Source organism: Tremella mesenterica (genome assembly GCF_000271645.1).
Source record: "Tremella mesenterica DSM 1558 unplaced genomic scaffold TREMEscaffold_1, whole genome shotgun sequence".
NCBI classification, from domain to species: Eukaryota; Fungi; Basidiomycota; class Tremellomycetes; order Tremellales; family Tremellaceae; genus Tremella; species Tremella mesenterica.
Genome location: NW_006711225.1, coordinates 4,557,099 through 4,579,738, shown reverse-complemented (window position 1 = coordinate 4,579,738; position 22,640 = coordinate 4,557,099). Strand labels below are relative to the sequence as shown.

General features: G+C 45.8%; 9 protein-coding genes across 9 annotated transcripts; 5 read left to right on the top strand and 4 right to left on the bottom strand.

Annotated features, from left to right (window-relative positions):
• TREMEDRAFT_59450 (uncharacterized protein) lies at nucleotides 1–1,889 on the bottom strand (the record flags this gene model as incomplete). Its single annotated transcript, XM_007001603.1, has 4 exons — nucleotides 1–5; nucleotides 26–53; nucleotides 299–862; nucleotides 1,113–1,889. 4 exons carry the CDS (start codon nucleotides 1,887–1,889, stop codon nucleotides 1–3), a joined length of 1,374 nt encoding a protein of 457 aa, XP_007001665.1.
• Nucleotides 1,890–2,283: 394 nt separating this feature from the next.
• On the bottom strand, nucleotides 2,284–3,509 carry TREMEDRAFT_25385 (uncharacterized protein; the record flags this gene model as incomplete). The annotated part of the gene is made up of 3 exons (XM_007000560.1): nucleotides 2,284–2,448; nucleotides 2,545–2,811; nucleotides 3,063–3,509. 3 exons carry the CDS (start codon nucleotides 3,507–3,509, stop codon nucleotides 2,284–2,286), a joined length of 879 nt encoding a protein of 292 aa, XP_007000622.1.
• An 869-nt stretch (nucleotides 3,510–4,378) lies between these two features.
• TREMEDRAFT_25118 (uncharacterized protein) lies at nucleotides 4,379–5,700 on the top strand (the record flags this gene model as incomplete). Its single annotated transcript, XM_007000520.1, has 4 exons — nucleotides 4,379–4,512; nucleotides 4,630–4,778; nucleotides 4,927–5,172; nucleotides 5,327–5,700. 4 exons carry the CDS (start codon nucleotides 4,379–4,381, stop codon nucleotides 5,698–5,700), a joined length of 903 nt encoding a protein of 300 aa, XP_007000582.1.
• A 1,057-nt stretch (nucleotides 5,701–6,757) lies between these two features.
• On the top strand, nucleotides 6,758–7,490 carry TREMEDRAFT_25593 (uncharacterized protein; the record flags this gene model as incomplete). Its single annotated transcript, XM_007000585.1, has 5 exons — nucleotides 6,758–6,790; nucleotides 6,839–6,871; nucleotides 6,948–7,083; nucleotides 7,260–7,345; nucleotides 7,386–7,490. Coding segments are annotated over 5 exons (393 nt in total), but the record flags the coding sequence as incomplete, so codon positions are not given.
• Nucleotides 7,491–8,129: 639 nt separating this feature from the next.
• On the top strand, nucleotides 8,130–12,813 carry TREMEDRAFT_73029 (uncharacterized protein; the record flags this gene model as incomplete). The annotated part of the gene is made up of 11 exons (XM_007002134.1): nucleotides 8,130–8,372; nucleotides 8,566–8,802; nucleotides 9,017–9,371; nucleotides 9,812–10,071; nucleotides 10,121–10,225; nucleotides 10,286–10,366; nucleotides 10,478–10,561; nucleotides 10,606–10,923; nucleotides 10,969–11,049; nucleotides 11,107–11,337; nucleotides 11,385–12,813. 11 exons carry the CDS (start codon nucleotides 8,130–8,132, stop codon nucleotides 12,675–12,677), a joined length of 3,288 nt encoding a protein of 1,095 aa, XP_007002196.1. The 3' UTR covers nucleotides 12,678–12,813.
• Nucleotides 12,814–12,843: 30 nt separating this feature from the next.
• Nucleotides 12,844–15,642, bottom strand: TREMEDRAFT_59445 (uncharacterized protein; the record flags this gene model as incomplete). Its single annotated transcript, XM_007001602.1, has 5 exons — nucleotides 12,844–12,862; nucleotides 12,904–14,694; nucleotides 14,771–14,886; nucleotides 14,933–15,444; nucleotides 15,492–15,642. 5 exons carry the CDS (start codon nucleotides 15,640–15,642, stop codon nucleotides 12,844–12,846), a joined length of 2,589 nt encoding a protein of 862 aa, XP_007001664.1.
• A 541-nt stretch (nucleotides 15,643–16,183) lies between these two features.
• TREMEDRAFT_59444 (uncharacterized protein) lies at nucleotides 16,184–17,858 on the top strand (the record flags this gene model as incomplete). Its single annotated transcript, XM_007001601.1, has 2 exons — nucleotides 16,184–16,676; nucleotides 17,332–17,858. The coding sequence occupies 2 exons, from the start codon at nucleotides 16,184–16,186 to the stop codon at nucleotides 17,856–17,858; spliced, it is 1,020 nt and encodes a 339-aa protein (XP_007001663.1).
• Nucleotides 17,859–18,032: 174 nt separating this feature from the next.
• TREMEDRAFT_67302 (uncharacterized protein) lies at nucleotides 18,033–20,804 on the bottom strand (the record flags this gene model as incomplete). The annotated part of the gene is made up of 7 exons (XM_007001880.1): nucleotides 18,033–18,287; nucleotides 18,432–18,541; nucleotides 18,593–18,977; nucleotides 19,037–19,492; nucleotides 19,603–19,887; nucleotides 19,934–20,520; nucleotides 20,627–20,804. The coding sequence occupies 7 exons, from the start codon at nucleotides 20,802–20,804 to the stop codon at nucleotides 18,033–18,035; spliced, it is 2,256 nt and encodes a 751-aa protein (XP_007001942.1).
• A 318-nt stretch (nucleotides 20,805–21,122) lies between these two features.
• TREMEDRAFT_24439 (uncharacterized protein) lies at nucleotides 21,123–22,591 on the top strand (the record flags this gene model as incomplete). The annotated part of the gene is made up of 4 exons (XM_007000436.1): nucleotides 21,123–21,294; nucleotides 21,572–21,809; nucleotides 22,102–22,446; nucleotides 22,501–22,591. The coding sequence occupies 4 exons, from the start codon at nucleotides 21,123–21,125 to the stop codon at nucleotides 22,589–22,591; spliced, it is 846 nt and encodes a 281-aa protein (XP_007000498.1).
• Nucleotides 22,592–22,640: the final 49 nt, after the last annotated feature.

The following is a 22,640-nucleotide window of genomic DNA, read 5'->3' as shown; positions in this document are numbered from 1 at the left end:
TCACACTATCATCTAGTCTACTCACAGTACATACGCCTCTCACTACATGATGACTTGATGTTATAGCTACACTTCACTCACTGATGTACTTCACCAACTACTTCACAAATATGTTATACCCCGTTACTGTCCCCTTTCGACGCCTTATGCCTGACTCGGATCTCTTGCGGCAAACGGAACGATCTCCGGCTGGCTCCCAACGGGGCTCGATACCAGACAGACATTCTCCACATTCCCTCATTACCCATCATTCTTGACTCCCACCGCATCCCCCGGGCATCCCATCCTCATCACTGACCAAACCTAACCTCTTGGCTCCCTCCCAAGCGGCGGCATTCCTAGCTGACTTCCTTCCGCTCCTCGTCCCATGCCCCATCATCTCTCCATCAACCTTGCACCCAACCTCCCAAATAGTCCCTAAATGACTCTCTCTCCTCTTTTCCTCCCACTCTACCAACTTCCCCTGTCTAGCCCCATAAGCCAACAACAAACCGGACATTCCTATTGCCGCATCGTCCGCTCTACGCAATTCATCCGCATTCATCTCAGCAGAAGACAAGATGACAGCTTGATGACGCTCATATTGTCCAAGCATATGACGAAGGAAGAAATCATATAACGGTTCGTACATTTCTTTCAGCCATGCGGAGATTTCTTCGAGAGCTTTTGATCTGGCCGTGGGCGAGGGTGGTGCGGAGAAGTACAAAGCGGCGATGTAGGCTTCTACCATTGCTGCTCTGACGTCGGTTTGAGCTCTGAGGACGGGGAGTTGATTTGGGTCACCGCGTAATTTGGATGGGAGGTTGTATAGACCTGAAATATGGGATAGGGTGGCATTGGAAACGAGATGAGCTTTGAGTTTCTGCTAGTCAACCTGGGTTCTTTTCTTTGCCCCGTTTACATCTTCCATCATGTGCCACCTCACATCTCTTACCATCTCACTGACCTCGTTCGTATCTACCAAGACTCCCCTTTGATCAACACTGTCACGGAGACTGAGAGGTTATGAAGATGGGATATCCGAATCATGATTGTTTTGCGGTCAAGTAGAAGGACAGTGCGAAATCGGAAAAGTGGTCGACAAGGACAAGATAATCGTATTTTGTACTCACCGTCGCAGTCCCACAAGTCAAACCAGGTTTCAAATCATGTAACCAAGTAGTCACCACCATCCCCAAAATCGAATCTCCAACATGTTCCAACTTTTCATAGTGTCCATTCGAATCTTCAAACTTTCCTTTAGCTTTATCGAACATACTACAATGAGTAAACACCGTTTCCTCCAGAATTGGATTGGTGATGATTGGTAATGGCGGTAAAGGATAAACGGGTAGTTGATCCACTGGTAATAAAAGAGCACGAGAACCGGTGGGATCTTTGTATCTTTTACTTGGGAGTGGTAGAGGTAATATGGGACCTAAATGAGAACGAGTGGAGATTGTAGATGATGATGAAGGGGAATTTGCTCGAAGTTTCTTATGAGGAGGGATGTCGGGATAAGAAGAGGGATCGTGTTGACCACCTGTTGATACCATTTCATTCTTTTCTTTATGTTGATCAGTCGTCATTTTCTGAGAATCAAGATCCTTGGCTTGTAAGTCATCCCAAAGTCGCTTTTCAGCTTGTGGCTGGTGAGATTTTCGATTGATCTGCACTTCGTAGTCCTTCCTTTTCTCTTCCACGGAATTTATCCCTTTTGGCTCTTTCGAAGTAGACATGGGGGACACTCTTCGAGACGAGTGGATCGGAGACTCGCTCATATTGATCGTAGATGGGCTGAAAGAGATGGGTTTAGGAGGAAGAGCATGGATCTGACGATGATTAGTCGATCGGTGGGGAAGTGGAGGTGGTCCCATGGATACTACTTTTGACTCGTTTTTGATCGACATGGTGCCCCATCTTTTTGGGTGGGAATTCGAAGAAATCTTGTCTGATTGCGAGTTCAGTTGTTCTATCGATTTGGCGGTGATTGCGCCAGGGTTTTCAGTCATATTTAAATACAATGATGAGAGAAAGAAGAGACGAAGAGAAGAGAAGTCAGGGCGTTATTTTTGTACCCGAGTAGTGATCGAGCACGGATCTCTGATGATCTTTGATCTTTGGTCAACACGTTGATCTTGATATTGCTACGAAGCCATTATCATTTTGCCATGACTATCCTGCTCCATGATAAGTATATAGCGACCTGAGTAACGTTGCATACGATATGAGTACCATTGGTAAGAAAGATCATGAAACTTAGTATATTAGCCAACCAACAAATCAGTTGATCAACCCATCACTCTACTCATCATGATTCCACCTCAACATTCTCTTAGCTTTTGAACAATCCCAAAAACCTTTTCTGGGATTATCCAACCACCAATCCTCATCAACTTCAACATCTTTCCAATGTATCTTCATCAAATCCAAACTTCCGATCGATTGTCCCCCTCCTTGTTCTCCTACCTCTTCTCTTTCTTCACTGTCTCCTGGCTGCGATACGAGTTGACACATCTGTGAAACAACTTCCATGTCTTCTGTTGATCCAGGAGTGAACGGAACTTCATGACATATTTCAGGAGAAACGATATTGAAAACTTCATGTCCTTCCCATTCACCTTCCGTTATAGCTGCAAGACACGCTCTTGCTATAGAGGAGTAACTCACCCAACCCCATAAACCCGTAGGAATGGAAAGTGATTTTGCGGTGTCGTATGAGGTACATGCCATGTGAAGACGAAGGGAGGAGATACGTGATCCAGGGAATAATCTGGTCAAGGCTGAAGCTTGTATTTCTGAGATTTGTTTCGAAAGGGAATATGGATCTTCCTAGTCAAGGTCAGCTATCATATCCACATACCACCCATACCCTACTTCATTCCCATTTAGCCATTCTACCATTCAACCGTAGGAGTGTATCACCAGGTGACATACCGCGGTACAGTACTGGCGAGTAAATGTATCATCCGGAGAGAGAGAGAAGTGAAATGAAACAACACGTGAAGAGATTTGACAAAGGATGACGAGGGGAAGTAGTACTCGAGTACCGAAGGGGAGGAAAGATAAGATGGGATACTCACAGGTGTACAAGGACTATCCTCTGTATAAGGTAATTTCGGAAATTTAAGTCTTTCCAAAGCTGTAAAAACTCCACCAGTAGCATTGACCGAACTTGCCTGAACTACCCTCTTTACACCTTTCGAGAGAACAGTATAAAGTACATTATAAGTTCCTACGACATTATTATTATGTACTTCGCGGGCATCATGATCATATGGACCAGGAATACCAGAAAGATGTACTACACCATCCAAAGTGTCAATCTCATCGAGTAAAGTTTGTAATGGTCTTACTTGTGTCAAATCAATTTGATAGAAATTGTAATTGGAACTTGTAGGTAGGTTAGAAACCACGGAATCGGTCATGGGAATTTTGTCAATGGCCGTCACGGTGTGTCCTTGAGATAAGAGGTGAGTAAGGACATGAGGTCCGATACGACCAGAAACGCCAGTGAGAAGAATGTGCATGATGATGGATTAAAAATGATATTGATCAAGTCAGAAAGTGAGGAACAGTTGACAGCGAGTCGAGTGACACGAATGTGTTTTGTTGACAGGTGACATATTGGAAAAAAAAAAACGATTTTCCTTTGTTAGATCCAACCGATGTTGATGGTGTCAAAGGAAAGGTTCCATTGAAATGTTGAGATTGGGGGAAAAGGAGGGTAGATTGAGATCGCTTGGTGATTGATGATTACTCTAGCTCGATGATGTTGGCTGGACACTACCAAGTAGTGTCACCAATAGCCAATACGAGTAGCCGTACAAAGTAGCTACGAGTAGTAGCTGCGAGATGCAATTGAATTCAATTGCGAATCAAGTGCGAACTGCGAAGTGGAGGTTCGGAAGTCACACTCCGGTTAACGAGTACAGACTCCGACCGGACCGAGGCTTTCAGGGCGTGCGGGGTGGGGTGAGAAATTTACAGGAACGAAAAGCACGTCATTTCCATCAGCGGGCGTTGTTAATTAGGGAAAAGCGGGGGACGGACTCAGCTTCGTCAGCATTACTCTAGCAGTCTAGCGGATGACTACAACTCATCCTCATCCTTTGTAAGGAACTCTGTAAATCTGAGGATCTGTGGAAGTTTGGTAAGGATTCGAAATGGTTAGATCACAAAGCAATAGTTCGGTCTGCTTGATGATCAGACTTACTATGTAGGCTATATATAACAGGGGCTCATTTCTTTTTCTACTCACATCTCATCGTCCACAACAACAACCATTGACCCCTGACCTTCTCAAGCAAACTTCAGCTTTACCAATCCTCCTACATCTTACAAGTCCACATACCTTCTTGTTTTATTCACTCAGATCACGACAAAGAAACCCATCGCAATGTCCGACAAAACTATCTTCTTGACCGGTGCCACAGGTTACATCGGAGCATCTGTCGTTCAAACTCTCCTCGCCCTTCCTAACCCTCCTAAACAAATCACCGCTCTAATCCGGTCCGAAACGAAAGCGCAACAGTTCGAATCATTTTCGACTCCCAAGACCGTACTCAAAGCTGTCATTGGAGATTTCAGTTCTCTCGATTTGATCAAGTCAACCGTCGCCGCTTCGGATGTAGTGATATCTTTGGCTAGTTCGGATGAACCCAATCATATCAAAGCGATCATAGAAGGTTCGAAAGAAAAGTTGGAAAAGACCGGAACACCAGTTTACTTTATACATACTTCTGGTTCTGCCATTACTATGGATAATGCTCGTGGGTTGAAGACTTCCGATGAGGTGAGTAAATCTTCTTTTCTCATTACTACATTTTCACTTCCCTTCTTAATGTCTTTGAAAGAACTGTGATATGTTTGGACAGATCGATGTTGTGTGCTTGAATCAAAAGTTGACTTCTTGATAGATCTTTACCGACCTTCCTGCTTCTCAAGTCTCACCCCCTTACAATGCAATCGATACCATCCCCGACACCGCATTCCATCGTGACGTCGATCTTATCGTTCTTGAAGCAGACAAGAAAGGTTACGTTATCGCTTATATCGCTATCCCGCCTACCATCTTCGGATTAGGTAAAGGTCCATTGTATGATACTGGTTTCGCCCACAATTCATCTATTCAAATCCCCTTTATGATCAGAGCAGCTTTGGCGAGGAAACAACCAGGTGTTGTGGGTAAAGGTGAGTAGTTTTACACCTCTTCTAATTTTTACTCTCAATCTCAATCACCACAACCTGTCTCCTTTACTACCCACGTCCATTCTCGCCGCTATATACACTCTGATATTTACTCTGCGGCTAGTCAAAAGATGGAAGACCCGGAGTTGACTTACAGGTGTCAACTCTTGGGCATACACTTACCTCGGTGATGTCGCTCGTCTATTCGCTATCCTGTACGAAAAAATCGGAACAATCGGTCATGGTCATGACGGATATTACTTCACTGACGGAGGCGAATACAATATGAACGAACTTGTCGAAGCCATCGGGGAAGTGCTCAGCTCCAAAGGTTTGGTAGCTTCCACCGAAACCACTTCTTTCACAGATGAAGAGATCAAAACATACTTTTTCGGTTCAGAATTTATGGGTACGAACAATCACATTATCGCTCAACACTCGGCTCAGATCGGTTGGAAGTCAACGGTCAAGGGTAAAGATGAGTTCCTCAAGTATGTTCGTGAAGAGACTGCGAGATTGGCTTCAAAGTGAGAAGATGTCACCGTGAGGTAGACCTAAAACAGAAGGATGATCAGTGAATAAATCTAGAATGAGGGAGGAAAAGGAAGGAAAGTGATCGGATCAAGTATAATCATGTCGGTTTATGCACTCGATGTCGTCAACTAGTTACAATACTAAATTTGCAGCTTAGCGACTTTTATGCATCAATGACCAAAGAAACAACACTACGTGGCCATAGTGCATGATTGCTGGTCACAACACTTCCTCAATGATACAAGCTGCATGCTGCACATGCTATACCGCTTCACAAGGACATTTAGTGAAGTAAGTAGGAGAACAGCCTAGAGCCTTGGACGATGACGTTTGCGCATCAACCACTCGCATCTCATTCTTTTCAACTTTCGACTTGTACTCTACTCCCTCATTCCTTACTCCCACATCATGTCAGGTCTAAGTATACACAAAGCAGCTCTCGAAGGTTAGTTCACTTACATGCTTGACCCTTTGCATCATTACTAACATCGTTAGGACAACTAGGACTGGCTCGATCGTTACTTGCTGAAAATCCAAAATTGGTCAATACCAAAGACGACGTCAGTCCTCGACCATTCCTCGACCTTCGATGAAGACCTGGCTCTGAGAACGTATCGAGTGGACTGACACATAGGATGGTAGAACACCTTTACATTGGGCTGGAACGACTGGAAATTTAGCTATGACACAGTTGTTGTTGCAAAATGGGGCGGATATAGAAGTCAGGGATGCTATGGGATGGACGCCTTTGATGGTCGCTAGTGAGCATTTCTCCTCCTCTTCTCTCCCCCATCTGACCTCTTCCCTCTGTATCCCTCATCGTGATCTCCCCTTCGTCCCACCTTCCCTTGTCACTTCATCAAGCAACCTGCTCAAACTTCCGGGCCTTTGTCAATTGACGATGTACCCAGTACTCATTGATAGCCGCTTCAAACCAATATGACATAGTCCATGAACTTCTCTCTTCCGGTGCACAAGTTGATGCAGCCAACGAGAAAGGTCAAACTCCATTGTAAGCGATCAAAAAATTCCGAAACATCTCAGCTGACGAAAGAGACATTATGCCGCTTCCAGAGGACACATTCCAGTCAGCATGTTGAAATAGACCGAACAAGAGTCAGAGTTAATGGTCTAGATTGGAAGACTACTCATTTCCAAAGGTGCCGACGTGAGTACCTTCGAGACATTACCATGCATCTTGAACCATCTGTTGAAAGATACTACCGATGAACGCTGATAATTAGATCAACGCGAAAGATAGAGCTTCACAACATCCTTTACATCGGGCAGCTACTACTGGTTCAGAAGCTTTTTTGAGATTGTTATTGAATCCTCCTGAAGGAAGACCGAAGACGAGGTTGAACGGTGCGGACCGAGCAGGTGAGATCGACTTCTTTCCCCCATTTCTATCATCCACACATAGAGCCATCTCTGCTACACATATACCTTACTTTCCTACTCCTCTTTGACTGCGTATTGCTATATATTGACTCACTCAAGTCCCACGTTTGTTCGTCCTCGGTCGGGATAAAAGGATTGATCGGACTTATAAACAGGAAACACTCCACTGCATCTCGCTATGGAGTCTGGACATGGAGCGGCAGCCGTCGCTCTCATTGAAGCGGGTGCAGATCGAGAACGAGTAAGTCTACTCTCTTACAGTGACAAGTCGCTGATATCAGACAAATGTGGATGGTCAAGTTCCAGAGGAGATCGAAGGTGTGGGAGAGACTGAGCAGAGACAAGTACGACAGTTTGTCGTTTCGAAAGTTGGGCCGAGAGAGTAGTCCTCAGACTGAATTTGGATTGCAGGCGAGTTGTCATGCATCTGGTATATCATCGATCTCAAGGTTCCCCAGGTAATTATTAGTGAGTGGAAATCAAATCAAGGAAATGGGAAAAAGGAAAGGCCATAGCCTGCACAGGTACGCTCTTCATTGTTTTTTCCGATACTCCTCTCGAACTCATGGGTCACAAAACAGCAGTGACTTGTATGACAGATGCGCCTTCTATGTTCTCCTTTGTTGATGGTTTCGAGCTCACTATCAGACTACCTGACCTGTATTTGCTCCTTTGAACCGCATATTTGCTTCAAAACAATCCTCTCTCCGTCACTACTCAAACACGTCTCGGCCACTGAAGCCTGTCTGACAAAGACTGACGTCACACACCCCATGGAACTCCTTTATGTCTACTGTCATAACACCTCAATTCCCCCGGCCTATAGCGTCCTTTCATTCGGCGGACTTGAGCTCGACAACATGTCCGACCATTGCCGACGTCTCGATGTCCACCGTCGCTGTCTCTCTCAGGTCTTTGCCCTCAAAACACTTTCCCTCTCTTTCCCTCTCTACGCTATCACATATATCTTTGATATCTCTTGATTGCTCTTTAAAATCATCAGTTTCTCATACTGAAGTAACAAAATGCCCCTCATGGCACTGATCAACTGCAAGTTCAAAAGAAGAAATACACCGTCCGCTGCTAAACCTATTCAAGAAACTGGGATAATTGAGCAGCAAGACGAGCAGGGCTTTCTCAATTTGTATAAACCTGGACCATCCCCCTTGACGTATAATGAATGTACCCCCGCTTATTTGTACGATATAAACTTTGTATTTCCATTTCATATACTCGAGACCGATCATGTGAGGTTAGAACCGCTCATTGTGAGTCCCCCTCTCCTTTTCCCTTCCACGAGCTTAGGCTCAAATCTCGTTGGACTCCAGTCTTGCGATCACTCCCCTGTCATTGAAGGAGAGGGTGGGGCGTCAACCAGTATGAGAGAAAATCGCACGTCGGAGAATGAGATGGGGGGAGAGAGTTGTGAATAATGTTTAAAATGTTTTCAGCTAATGACAGCCTTCCAAACATCTCAGAGGCTTCTTGTCCCTTCCCGACGATTCGTGGGATGTTCTAGGTGATTTGGGACCATATGACAAGCTTACCGCACTTGAGGATATCGAAGAATTCCGAGATGACGAAAATTCCCTTTTGATGGCGGTGATTGATAAACAGGTCGAAGCTGCTAATCCGGGTCACGAGGGTGCTGGCTTTGCTGGGATATCCGGTTTGACAGAGGTGGATCCTGAGACTATGGTGAGTCATTTAGTATTCTGCTTCCACTCCCTCAAACACTTCGTAACGATTAGCCCCACCTTTCGGCATGGGAACATCACTCCCTATTGAGTCCCATTCTCATCTTCATCCCCATCACCATCTTGAACGTCGCGTCTTGATCATGTAGATCTTGCAAGTCGAATGATCTTCATCATATGTCTAAGACACTTCGAGCTGAGAGACTGATCTACAGAGTGCCGTTTACGGACTTGTCAATATTCACCCCACCTATCAACGTACCCACATTAACACTCACGCAATGTATCTCTCCCTTACCTATCTATTCGATCACCTCGGTCTTCTTAGGGTTCAGTACGACGCCGTCACATTCGCCGAAGCTAGCATTCGTGCTGCTATCCGATTCGGTTTCAAGGAAGAAGGTATTTGTCGAAACCTTCATGGTATAGTACCGGTACATAAGAAACGTAAAGGTGAAGAATGTCGTCAGAGTCAAGATCTTTGGTTGAGTAGTATGACTATTGAAGATTGGGATAAAGGAGCGAAAGAGAATTTAGAAGAGATGATGAGACGTCCTGTTGTGGATACACGTAAGAGGAGTTGATCCATTCCGTGTCTTGGAGAGATGTCACTGAAATGGAGTACGAGTGACCCTACTCTACCAATACTCGTCGTCCTCTTACGTCCGCAGAGTATGTCTGCGAGGGCGAGTAGAGTAATCATGTATACATAAGGGATACGATTTGATGGATGATGATTAGTTGATTGATTGATGCACAACTCACCTTAAGGTTAGCTGAGATTTGAAAGACAGTCGCGTTTAGGGTTGAATTTTTTCTTCAAATTACAACTCTTTTCCCTTTTCCCTTCGCATCATGTTTGTCGTATCTTGACCACTGCCCTCACCATATCTCGAGTAGCATACCTTACATTCATTCAAACTGTCTATCTTGGAGTCATATTCGATGATCTTGTCCATTTCTTGACCCCTGAAAAACCACAGAAAATCGATATCGCAAGATGATTTTAGAACTGCTTATCGTCATCCTTGCGATTCTATGGTTTATTCAAGTTTCTCGTGCTCCTCCTCCTCGTTGTGACCATCCTCATCATCATCATCACTCTTCTTCAGGACTCTCTAATCCATATCCTCTCTCTCCATCTCTCACTCCGACTACTTCTCGGGAGGGCAGCACCGATTCTAATCTTTCAACAGACAAGAGGAAGGTTATTTCGACCATCTTTGACAACCCCGATAAGTCCTGGACTCAAAGTGTGAAAGTCAAAAAGGTGAGTCGGATACTCAGTAGTACTGTCAAAGTGTCGATACTGACGATAGACTTTTGCAGATGTTCTTAAACCCAATTTGACAGGTTCTGCAATACCTCGACAAAGACCTCCGCATTTCGATCATCTTCCTCCTAAGCCGACTTTCTCCGGAAAGGTTTGTTTCTCTCCTCATGACGAGGTTGGAAAGTTGCGTGTGAAGTAGCTAAGATTTCAGGCATCTGGGGCTCGAGGACGAAATGACCTTTCTTGCACACGTTGCAATCGATTCTTTGTCAATGATGTCGCTGTTAGACAGGTATGTCCTGCTCTTTCTTCTCTTCTTTCTTCCCCCTCTCCCCCCCCCTTCCCCAAATCCGGAAATTCGGGATTTGTGTACTGCACATAGAGTTTTTGCTAATGAGAGAAGCACTTCATTTCGGTACACAACTCCAATGCTCCTATATGTCCTACATGCTCTCGATTTTTCCCCGATGAGCTCGCTTTGGGTCAGGTTAGTGATTTCACCATGGGTTTGGAGAGGGGCTGACGCAATAGCATCAAGAAGCTGTTCACGCCGATCCTAGCAAAGGACAACAGTACGAATGTGAAAACTGTGATAAGAAGTTTGACAAGCTCGTTCGATTCCAACAACATCTTCAATCCTCCGGTCATTTGAGAACGCTCAGATATTCCACAAGTCCCACGGAAATACAGTATACAGGGAAACCCCCTCAACAGAGGGTATCTCGAGAAATATCTCCTGGCTTGAGTAAAAACACCGGATCCCGCACTCATTCTTCAGATTCCGCGAGGGATGTGTGTCATTGTGATGTCTGTCAGACTGGATTTGGCAGTGAAATCGAAATGAAAGAAGTGAGTTTATTCAATTTCGCTTATAATGCAAAAAAATGACGACAGCATATGACCAAGACACATCCATGGGTATCGATTTGTAAGACGTGCGATGTTGATCTGAACGATTTAGCTTCTGCCAAAAGGGTGAGCAACCAGTTCAATGGTGATGGGGAGAGACAGAGATAAAGCTCATGACGTCAGCATTATCTTCAAGTTCACAAACTATCAAACGTCGATCCATCTAGAATGGCCATTTTGGTCGAAAATCTCACTCGACCAGATCTCTCCGACAGACATTCTGTTCCTTCTCAACCCTCCACTACACCTCTTTCCGCGCTTGTTCCTCAAGTCTCTTTGCAGAAAGAGACAACTCCCCAACATGTATGTAGGAAATGCCGAGCTTCTTTCAATTCTTCACAACTATTGATCGACGTGAGTGATATCTATCTTTACGAGGTTTTGATAAGCTCACAAAAAAGCATCTCTCCAAACCACACATACATCAGAATACTCCTTCTCCCGAAATTGTGGATCAGGATGACGTTATGGGTGGTATTGACCTTGGTCAGAGTTTACCCAGTTTCGCTCATTCAGAGCCTATTCGGGGCGTTACACATCGAGGAGAAGTATCCCTCGCTGAGGGTCTACAAGACTTGTTTGCTTCCAACAGAGGACTAGCGGTCTCTGTCGATTTGCAACTCACCACTTCAAAGTCTGGGTTAGGTGACGAATGGGAGGTCTCAACACCCGACGATGAGGAAAGGGATAAAGATCTGGTCAACATGAATGATCATTCTACTTGGCCTTCTCTCAAGGCTGAGAAAGAGCAGGGTTCTTCTCCTTCTTCCTCCAATGGTATACCTTCCGACCAAGAACTCTCGATATCTTCAAAAGCACTTCAAGGTTCTTCGGACCGATCTCATCTCTTGAGCAGCTTGAGCCGTAGGTTTACATCCGAATCAAGTCAATCTCTTTCTCCCATTTCCCTATCGTCTTCGAACTCGCGATTCACTCCCAAGGAAAATCCAGACCCATACCAACAAGACGAACCGACCCTACACCACCCGATGCCTATCATGAGTCCCGGTAGAACTCTCAAGTCACTTGCAATATCACATGAGTACTTGACATCATCATCCATCGCTTCACTTCCTACTCCTTCTCCACCCAATCAACTCTCTCCAAACGTATCATACTCCGGTCAAATAGTTTTCCCTACGGATAATCCGCATTACGCCGTATTCCCTTCTCACCCAAGTATCCCCGCCCATCCTATCGAACAACCCATCTCACCGAATCCATATGGTTCAATTGGAGAATGGACCGGTCGTTGGTCTCAACCTGACAAATCTCTCAATCCCACTGCCAAGATCTTTTCACCTTCTCCTGTTAATATGATGGGTGTTCCACAATTATCACCCAGGACGGAATTACCTATCCCCCGAAGTATATCTACTTACAGTACCAGTTCTGAGAGTGAGTCGACAAGATCGACCACTTCTGGTGCGGCGAGGAGAAGGGCGAGAAAGACTTGGGCTGAGAGTTTGAGTGAAAAGGCAGAAAAGAAGGAGACAGAGGTTAGAAAATGGGATAGACCACTTGATAATTGGCAAACTGTGGTCCCTGAACAAAGTCAGAAATCTCGTGGGGGTAGAGTCATGGGTCTTGATGATGCTCGAAGGATGGAAGAAAGAGCTAAGAGGAACAAGATGGAAGAAGAGAGACAAAGCGTTCTCGCTGCAGGTGGAGAGGATCCTTTTGGTGGATGGTAGACTGAGCCTGTTGGATCGAGAGCGTCATCATAAGGAGGTCCAAGTAGATAATTAACGCATAGTAGAGTAGCATTCAGTAGTATGTTCATAAAATGTGGATCATCCGAAAGATGCATGTTTTTTTTCTGTCTATAAGTCGGGACAGACACGAATGGTGACATTGTTTCTACATCATCCTGAAAATCCTGTACTGTGTCCTATACTTTGTATTGTTTGGTCAACTTACTGATACCCATACCTCCTCTGCTCATTCTGTCCCAAACCCGCTCCAGCTTCTTGTCCTTGATCCCGACCAAGCACATTCATGATCATCGCCTTACTCTCCAATCCGTACATGCCCGAATCACTCGTTGAAGTTTGTGCCGAATATCGTCTCCCATCTTGTCCCGGACTCAAACTCTGAGCTTCTGCAGCTGCGATACTGAGTAAATCCAAATTTTGTGGTCTGGCCAACCATCCTGAACTCTGCGTTGTAAGACTTGGCATACCAAGACTAGATAAAGATGTACCTGGCGTAGCTGCTTCTCCCACCATTACGTGAGACGCAAATCTGACTTGAGCAATACGTTCAGGTCCAGCTGGAGTTGCGGCTTCTCCTACAGTCACATGAGGGGCGAAACGGACTTGACCGGGACTAAGAGAAGGATCGAAATGTTCCGTTGGTTGATGTTGTAATGGTAGATCTTGTAATTGATTTTGACCATATTGAGTGTCATGTGATATCATTGGTGATTGGAATGATTGTGTTGAACTCTGGATGGAACTTCGAATGGGAATGGGAAAAGGTGAGGGAGTGATTTGTGGAGGTGGTTGATGCCATGGTGGTGTATAAGATATCTGAGAGTTTCCTCTTTGAGGAGAATGAGTATATGGTGGAGGATTTAAACCATTTAAATTTTGAGAATGTGAATATTGAAGACCTGAAAGAGTTGGAGGAAGATAATTGTAATTGTCCATCGAGAAAGCATGAATTACCATTGAACGTCCTTGATTTTGAGCGATTGGACGGTTGTTATATTGCGTTCCAGGTATAGGGTTCGATATCGGTTCCGTTGCAGGAGAAGATTGCCATATGTTTTGAGAATCACTCGTTGGAGTGTTTTGTACCGTCGAGAGATGAGAGTTGTTAATTTGCGATGGAATTTGTGATGTTTGAGTAAGTGGTGAAAATGTTTGTTGATGATTTTGAGAAGATTGTAATTTCGTTATGACTGGGACTGTCAAGTGAGGAGATGAATTATCTGTGTCTTGCATGGGAGAGTCAAAAGGAAGTATAAAACCACCTGGGGAATTTGATGCTCTTTGTACCTCTTCCAAAGCAAGTTGAATGGCTTTAGGATCAAGCATTTCTCCGTTTTGTGAATACGATGGTCCATCCGGTATAGAAGGTAGGTTGATGTTACTGTGTAAACCACCTGGTAATGGTGGGAAAGGGAATCTTTTTTGAGGCATATTAGGATCGTCTTCCGATGTTTCAGATCCTGATCTTCTTCCAATATCCCCTTCATCGTCAGACCATCCTCCAACTGTATCACCATCAGAATCAACCTCTTTGACCGGTTTTTCCTCCTTCTCCACCACAGGTTCTTTTCCCCCAACTTTCAATATCAATCTGATTTTCTTGGTTTCCCCATTAATCGGCTCAGTCGATTTCTTGCCCGGTCCTCGGGTCCTCTTGTTCGTCTGTTGAACACCCTTCTTCCCCTTACCAGTCTTGATGGGAGATTCGATCGTTTCCGGAGGTAATTCAGGGGTAATTATATCTTCCAATTCGTCCACTAAACGAACACGATCGAATGGGGCCGCCGTCTTGTCCTGGGCTTCCTTTTCTAACCAAGCCTGCACTGTCAAAACTTCGTTACCGGATTTGAGAGCCGAGCTGCGTATGCCCGTACGTCCTGGACCAAGGAGATGAGCGAGGTTTCGCTTGCGGATGCAGTTGGAACAATTACAACAATCTTTGCAGAGTGGACAAACGAAGGAACGAGATTCAGGGTCAAAATCGAAGTAGCTATATCTGTATTTATCAGCAACATGACCCTCAAAACATCATCATTAGGATAACAGCCAGCTGAGGATAGGTAGTGACATACCGTTTACAACAGGTTTCACAAAAGATGGCTTTACACGGAGGATCTACGTTCCTGCATTTCATCTTCAGCTTCTCTGATCGTCTCCTGCATTGATGACATGTCTCCATCGGGAGTAACTTTTCGTCAGCTACCCTTCTGTTCGACAAAGATCTGGCTGCTTACTGAGTACGCAGAGGCTTCTTCAGACGGAGTGATCACAGTATCCCTTCTCGAATCCATCTCATTCAACAACCCCCTCTTACGCATCTCCGCTCTCAACTCTTTCTCCAATCCTCGCCATTTCCTCCATCGGAAATCTGGACCCACCCCACCCACATGAGTCGGTTCATCCTCTTGCAATTCACCTCCTCTACCCAAACCAAATCTCCACCTTCTCGTCTCCCCTTGAAGCCAATGAGAACAATCCTGATACTCGCCCTCTGCTATCCGTCGCTTCAACGCGCGGTCAGAAGGCATCTCAACGCATGCCATCTTGTGCGATTCTCCGGGTCCGGGCAAGGAGATGATATGACCGGACCGATCAAAGACTTGTTTACTGACTAACTCTCGTCTTGGACGTTTTCGTGAGGCTGAGGTTGACTCTTGAGGGGATTGAGGAGGTCGGGTTTGAGAAATGCCGAGTGAAGTGAGAAGTTCTTGATTCTCCATAATTCGTTTTTGTCTTCTTTGCTCATCTGAGAGGTCAGTTTCTCTATTGTTGATGAACCAGGCAAAGACCCACAGTCATCTGATTCATTTCCCTCATCGTCCGAGGCGAGCTGAAAGTTGTCATCTCGCTCAGCAGTGACAGCCTTTTCCTTGCCTTTGATACTGGCTTGTCGAAGGGCAAGGGGAACGACCGAATCTACTACCGGAACAGAAGGGCCAGCCATGTCTACGTCCATGACCGCTGCTTGGGACGGTGGCGGCTGAGTCGAGAGGCGGCGGGGGAAGACGAGACGATGGGCGTGTATGGTACGCGAATACAAGTAGGTAAGAGGGATGGGGGAAGAAGAAGGGATGGAAAGTTGAGTGGCCAAAGGAGTGCGCCACGTGGCAATTCTCCCCTCCATACCTTATCACCGAAACTGCTCGATCGTACTCTCTTTTCTCGTTTGACATGCCTTCTCGTCCAAGTAACTTATTACCGATTGGAGCAGTTTTATCGAGAGAAAGGTGGAGCTGAGGTCATACTCACACACTAGGCAAGATCTCCTCCTGACCTTGAATGATCCATTGACACACTCTCAATTCATCCCTTGTCCGCCGTCTGACCTAGTCTCGACTCGGGCTCACTCTCTCTTCGTACCCTATCCTCGACCGAATTCACATACTTGAGCCATGCGTGGTATATATATCGTAATGTCGGCCCTCGGATCATCTACCTAGCATATTGCTGCTTTTTATCTTGCACATCCAAGACATCCCGCGGAAATGGATCGCAACACTTCCTCAACTACCGATTTTGGCGGCTCCTCTAGCACTTTTCATCCTCTACTCCAAAAGCCTCCCGGAACGGACGCCTCTCGTTCAGTGAATTTGAATGCAATCCCTGATACTGCTGTTTCGACTCATCATCCGGCAAGTGTGCCAAACCGGACCAAAGAATCTTCGAACGGGAGGAGTAGACAGAAAGAAAAGCAGTCTCGCCCCAGAGCACTCGGTCCGTACGCCAGGACCACTGAAGCTCGTCATACATCTTCAGAGAGCAATCGCTTATCAAAGACGACAAGGAAGAAAGGACGTTCTGACTCGGGTTTAGTTCCTAAGGAGGGGCAGACTGTGTCACAGCCTGCCACCGTGGATCCCGTGGAGATATCAGATGAAGCTCGACGACAAGCCAGCGCGTTCCTGGCTCAATTCTTTGAGGACGTGGAGGGGACAAAGACACCAGATCCGAGTCCGTTGGATGAGGAGGCGGAGGAGGGTGAGATAGTCTCTACTCTCTAGTGAGGAAACGAGTGACAAACTCGAAATTTGATGTGTACGCAGGTTGTCCATAATCCCTCAGTAGCTTATTCTCTTCACCGTCGGATCAAATGATGAACCGCATACCAGTCTCTCCCACTCATCGATGAACGACCTGTGTCATGTACCAGATAACACCATTGTCAACCCAGGATGAGCATGTATCTCGTCATCGACGGTGCAATGAGACCATTGTTCATCGCTTGACTTATACAACTCCGACCGTGACACATGTAACGTCGCCGTCGTCTCATCTTCTCCTTCCTTTGAAAATTAGTTGAACGGACCTTGAATGACTGACATGCAGGTATGCCGTCAGATACTTCTACATATATCAGACCATCTTCTTCCTGTCTATCCCAGTATTCTTTATCATTGTCCAAAGATTATTATTATGAGTTATACCAACCCAATGTCTACTGCTCCTGCTGTCACCTTCGACTTCCCTGATGACGTCGCAATGTCCACCCGGAGAGACTGTCAATGATATTTTCCCAGAGACCAGCCGGGTTGAATGCTGATACCTTCGACCCCGCTCATGGAGACGCTACCAGTGTTCAACTTACGAATGGGGCAGACGGACTCTTTTGGACTCCCCGCTGGTTGAATGACAGGACCGATACGTATCTCGGTGGGTCAGAGAGGATTGAACGTACCACTCCTTATTGTCTTCGTGGTGAAGTTGATACTTTCGTTCCCGACAGTTCGGATTGAACGTACCACTCCTTATTGTCTTCGTGGTGAAGTTGATACTTTCGTTCCCGACAGTTCGGACGATAAACAACTTGGTCGACAGACTAGTGGACGTCGTCCCAACCGCGGTAATGCCTCGGGGGAAAAGTGGACACGAGAAGAGATGTATCCTCAACGATGGAGAGCGTCCGGTGCAAATGGGTACAGTGTGAGGTATCCAGACTTTTACGGTGATACAAGCCAAGGAGAGAATCCCACTTCGCGTAGGAACACCAAGACGACGTTGAATGGCGTAACAAACACAATGAGTCGGATTGAAGAACAAACTGTGGCTAACCAGTGCGCTGATGTTTTCTTGAAGGGTCTGGAGGAGGCGTGGGCTAAGGAGGAAGCGAACAAGACAATTGTTCATCGCGACCTCGAGGAGGGAGAGGTGCCGGAGGTATAGGCGATACCAGTAAATATGTGTAGCAAGATTGCCGTTCTCCTCAGCGTGTTTTCAATGATGCATCTCATCAAGAGTTCTTCCAGCCTTGATAACAAAATGAAGCACAAGCAGCCACTAGGAGCAACTGACAGGTGAGGAATGAAAGATGTGTACAAACATGCATGAGAGATCCCTCTACATCGCCCACACCTTCATCAACCCATCTTTACCGCCCGAGACGAGATACTTATCGATAAACCTCATCTTCTCCGCGGGTTTGATATGACCATTAACCACTAATCTGGTATGTGCATGAGTGGTCCGATTATAAACTTCCACACCGTTCTCTCCTGTGCAAGCGACAACTTTGCGACTGTCAAACTGGATTGCAGTGACGGGATATTCGTATCTGTGTACTTCGGAGACTGCTCCCATTCGGATATCCCATATCTTTACGTCAACTGACGGCGCTCAAACACCAATTTATTCTGTACTCTTGCACATATGACGTATCACAAGGTACCGATGGGGATTTCCAGGTGAAAGTGACACAATAGCGGTGAACAGACAGAAACGATCCGAAGGAAAACTCACCCGTATGGTCTTATCTAAACTGCCAGTGACTATATTCATCTCATCAAATTGTAAAGATGTAACGGGACCAGTATGTCCGGTCAATGTCCTATGAGCCTGCCCCGTCCGCACTATTCATCAGCTTTTCTTACCATTGCCATATACTATGTCTTCATACGTACTATCCCACATTCTGACTCCTCCATCACCACTCCCACTTGCCAAAGCATAACCCCAAAATTGCACACCACCCACGAAATCCTGATACATCTCCCATGACCCATCGCTGAATGGAGGTGTAGGAACGGCGAACTGAGCACTAGTCACGGCTGCTAGTAATGATGTACCGGACATGCCTATGAGAGGAGCACCGGGTGATGGTAAAATGTCATCGTAGTGTATACTTCCGAATGAAGTCGAAGATCTATGTTTTAGTCCTGGAGGTTTTGGATCTGCAGGAGGGGGTACTGGAGGGTTGGAGATGGCCCAAAGTATATCCATGGTTAAAACACATTGTCCAGTTGCAACATCCCATTGTCGGATGGTCTTATCTGATGATCCAGTTACCTTGTCGTCAGCTTATGTCGTCAATATGGTCAATGATTGAAGATATAGAGAAGACTTACAAGACATCCATCTTCGTAATATAAAGCCGTTACACTCTTACTGTGCCCCTCAAGAGTTCTTACACAAGGTCCTTGTTCCTCCAAATGTGAAGCGTCCGTATATCCACTGGGACCTTCTTCCCAGTTTTCATCCTCATGCTCATTCTGTTCCGCAATCATCTCGAGTGGATCTCGTCTTTCCAAACCTGTGTTATGACGCTGTAATCGATCTTCGTAATCTTCCACGAGACGTAGATCCCACAATTTGACTGAACCGTCACTTCCACCAGTAAGACAGAGAGTATCTTCCACTTGAAGAGCTTTCACGTGTCCTCGATGACCTCGTAATCTGCCTATCTCCTCTCCGTCGCATAGATCCCAAACTTTAACAGTGTCGTCTTGTCCCGCGATGACTAGAGTGCCGTATGGTTCACTAAAGTCTAGACAGGTTATGGGACCGCTGTGACCTTCAAGTGTCTGTTCGTCAACGAAGATCTTAGAAACTCCAGTTTCAACCTTGGCGTGGTGGCCGGAGTGGAGTATGCCAACCGTAGGAAATGGGACGAAATTATTGACAAATGACTCACCATGAAAGCTACGCCAGAGGGCAACTCGTCATGTTCCGAAGGCAGGAACGCAGGTCCCTTCCGTCTTCTGGAACTCCGACTAGGTCCAGCAGTATTACCAGTCGTAACCCCACCTTTACTGGTCACATTGGGAGAAGCCATGAGTTCTTGGACACCTTCCAATTCATCATCCAACTCCAGTTTTTCCTCTTGCAAGTGAAGTAAACTCTGCTCCAGCTGTCTTCGAATTTCCTCGAGCGCGTCGATCTTAGCTGACACCTCGTAGATTTCAGCATGTATCAATGACTGTTTCATGAGCAAATGAACACATTATCACTGCACTTATGGAGACATACAGTTCTGACTTGCAAATTCTCCTTGTCTGAGCAATCTCTTCCGCTTGTTGGACCAAATCCTCTAGATGTAATTTCCCTTCCAAATTTCTCCCCTCACTCAATCTTCTTGCTTCTCTAGCTCTTCGTCGTCTTCGCGTTTTTCGTCCCACTCCAAGTTCATTCTCATCCTCCTCAGCTTTCTCAGTCAATAAACCCCGCGCTCTATCACCAAGTCGTTTCAAACCTATCTTCTCATTACCGAGATTTTCATCTACTAACCCACCACGGATCCGCCGTCTACGTTGTTTGGCCATTTCCGAAGATGGTATGGTGGCTTTGAAGCCTCGTAAAAGGGATGGTGGCTCTTCACTGGGTCTCTCCGCCGGGGGATCAAGAGGGAGAGAAGCGAGTTTATCAACGGCTTCGAGTATGGCTAAAGAAGATGAAGTTTTTCGGTGAGGTAAGTTTGATATACCAGCAGGGAGAGCGGTCGGGAGACGGAGTAAAGGATAAGGAGAGGGAGGTCTGCCGGAAGATCGACCTAGACCTCGTTGTGAGTTGGAGGTTGAATTGATAAATCGTGGTTGCATAAGATTAGGAGCCACTGAATGTTTCAGCATCAGATCTGTTGGCAATTATACCGAGATTTGCTCAGGCCATCAGAGGATAGCAGGAAGCAAAGAAGGGGGATGGTAGAAGTATGGACATACGGTCAGACAGAATACGCATACTCTCTGATCTTCTATGTTCAGATTGAAAATTACCCATCAAGACTTCCCGGGCTATGGAGATGGTATCGGTGGCGGCATTGGAGATGGTCGACAGGTAAGGTTGAGAGATAGGTTCGAGAGCTTGTCGTAGTGGTCGAGATTGGTCGGTATCTGGCATGCTTGCGAAGACAACCTTTTCTACTGTTCACGCTTTGATAGAGACCGAGATCTACCAGCCTACGCGACCCAGCTTTGATTGTTATTGGAAGATGGAGGGAAAGGGTGGAAAGATGGATGAAGGAAAGACGAAACTCAATGACGACACACGACTTGCTTTTTGTCTTTCAAAATTGACTGAGTTATTTTCACTCTTTCTCATTCACACCTACATCACAGATCATCCGTCACTTTGTGATATACGACTACGGCTATCTCTCAAGTGGAAGCACAGTAGACAGTAGCTACTAGCTACAGCTATCAAGACTAAAAAATTCCCATGGCCCTCGTGACCCTCGTCGGCTACCCTTGCTCTGGCAAATCCACCCTGGCTTCGAAACTCAAGATCGAATTCGAAGCTCGATTGTCCGACTCGTCTTATTCTGGGCCAAAATTATCAGTGGTCATAATCTCAGATGAATCTTGTCATGTTCCAAGGACTGTTTACGATGGTGAGTGTTGGTTTCCCCAGCCAATATCCCCTCCTCCATCTCGCATCATTACTCCTAGACGTAGCCTCGTCGTGCTCCTTATGTCAGGATGTCGATTACGGCAGACGGGTAGTCAACCAGAACTTCGATGTATCGGAATCATGACATCAAATAGTCTCAAACAGTGGAAGGAGAAGTAGAGAGACTGGTCAATCACTTCAGAGAGAATTGAGAATTGAAATGGAGGGAATTGAGAATTGAGATGTAACATGTAGTGTGGACATTGTCTGATCAACAGATAGCAAATCAGAAAAATCAGGTCGTGCAACTCTTTTCGCATCCCTAACCAGAGCATTGGGACCAAATACGATAGTCATCTGTGACTCTTTGAACTATATCAAAGGGTTTCGATATCAAATGTATTGTTCTGCCCGCGAAGCTCACGCGAGGGTATGTACGGTTCACATTGCGACCCCAGCTGAACAATGTGTGAAATGGCATGAGAGGAGGGGAGAGTGTAGTTATGTTCCTTCCACGTGAGTATAACTTACTGACCATCGTATCATGTCTTTCTCTCTCTTCTTGACATGTCTCGACGTGTAACCCATTTCGCTCAATCAGTTCACCCTCGCCCGTCGTCATTGGATCCGAGAGTTGCCTTACAGAGAGATATGGTCAGAAGTAGGCCCACTAGACGATTTAGATTATAGCTCAAGAGTACGGGATCAGGAACATTTTGTCAAGGAATAAGGAATAAGGAGCAACGAGCGAAGAGTGATTCGGAAGGAGGCGAAGGAAACTCGACAGAAACCAATAGCTGACCTTCAGATTCGAAAACCTTATCATGCGATTCGAAGAACCATCCTCCATGGTCCGTTGGGATTCCCCCTTATATCTAATCTTACCTTCCGACCCTATCCCCTTTTCTTCCATATTCGAAACTATCACCAAAGGCTTCAAAGCACCACCAACAGCTGCTGTCAAACGAAACGCCGCTCCACCACCCAATACCATGCAAGTACTCTCCGGTACCACTTCACATATCATTTCAACCCTTTTGACACATCTCAACGCTATACCAACTTCCACTTCTTTCTCCATCCCCTCTCCGCCTTCGTCACCCGATACGAATCTAGTTTTGCATTTACCAATGAGGAGAGTTTTGTTACCTGAGTTACAGAGGTTGAAAAGACAATTTGAAGGAGTACAGACACGTGCCCAGGCTAGTAATGGGATGGCAGCTGGGAATTGGAGTGAGAATGAGGTGGCTAGTGCTTTTGTCAAATTTTTAGAAATTCAATGGGATACTGTGCAATAACATCTCACTTGCATGACGTGTGTAATGCTCTAACTTATCTTGATAACGA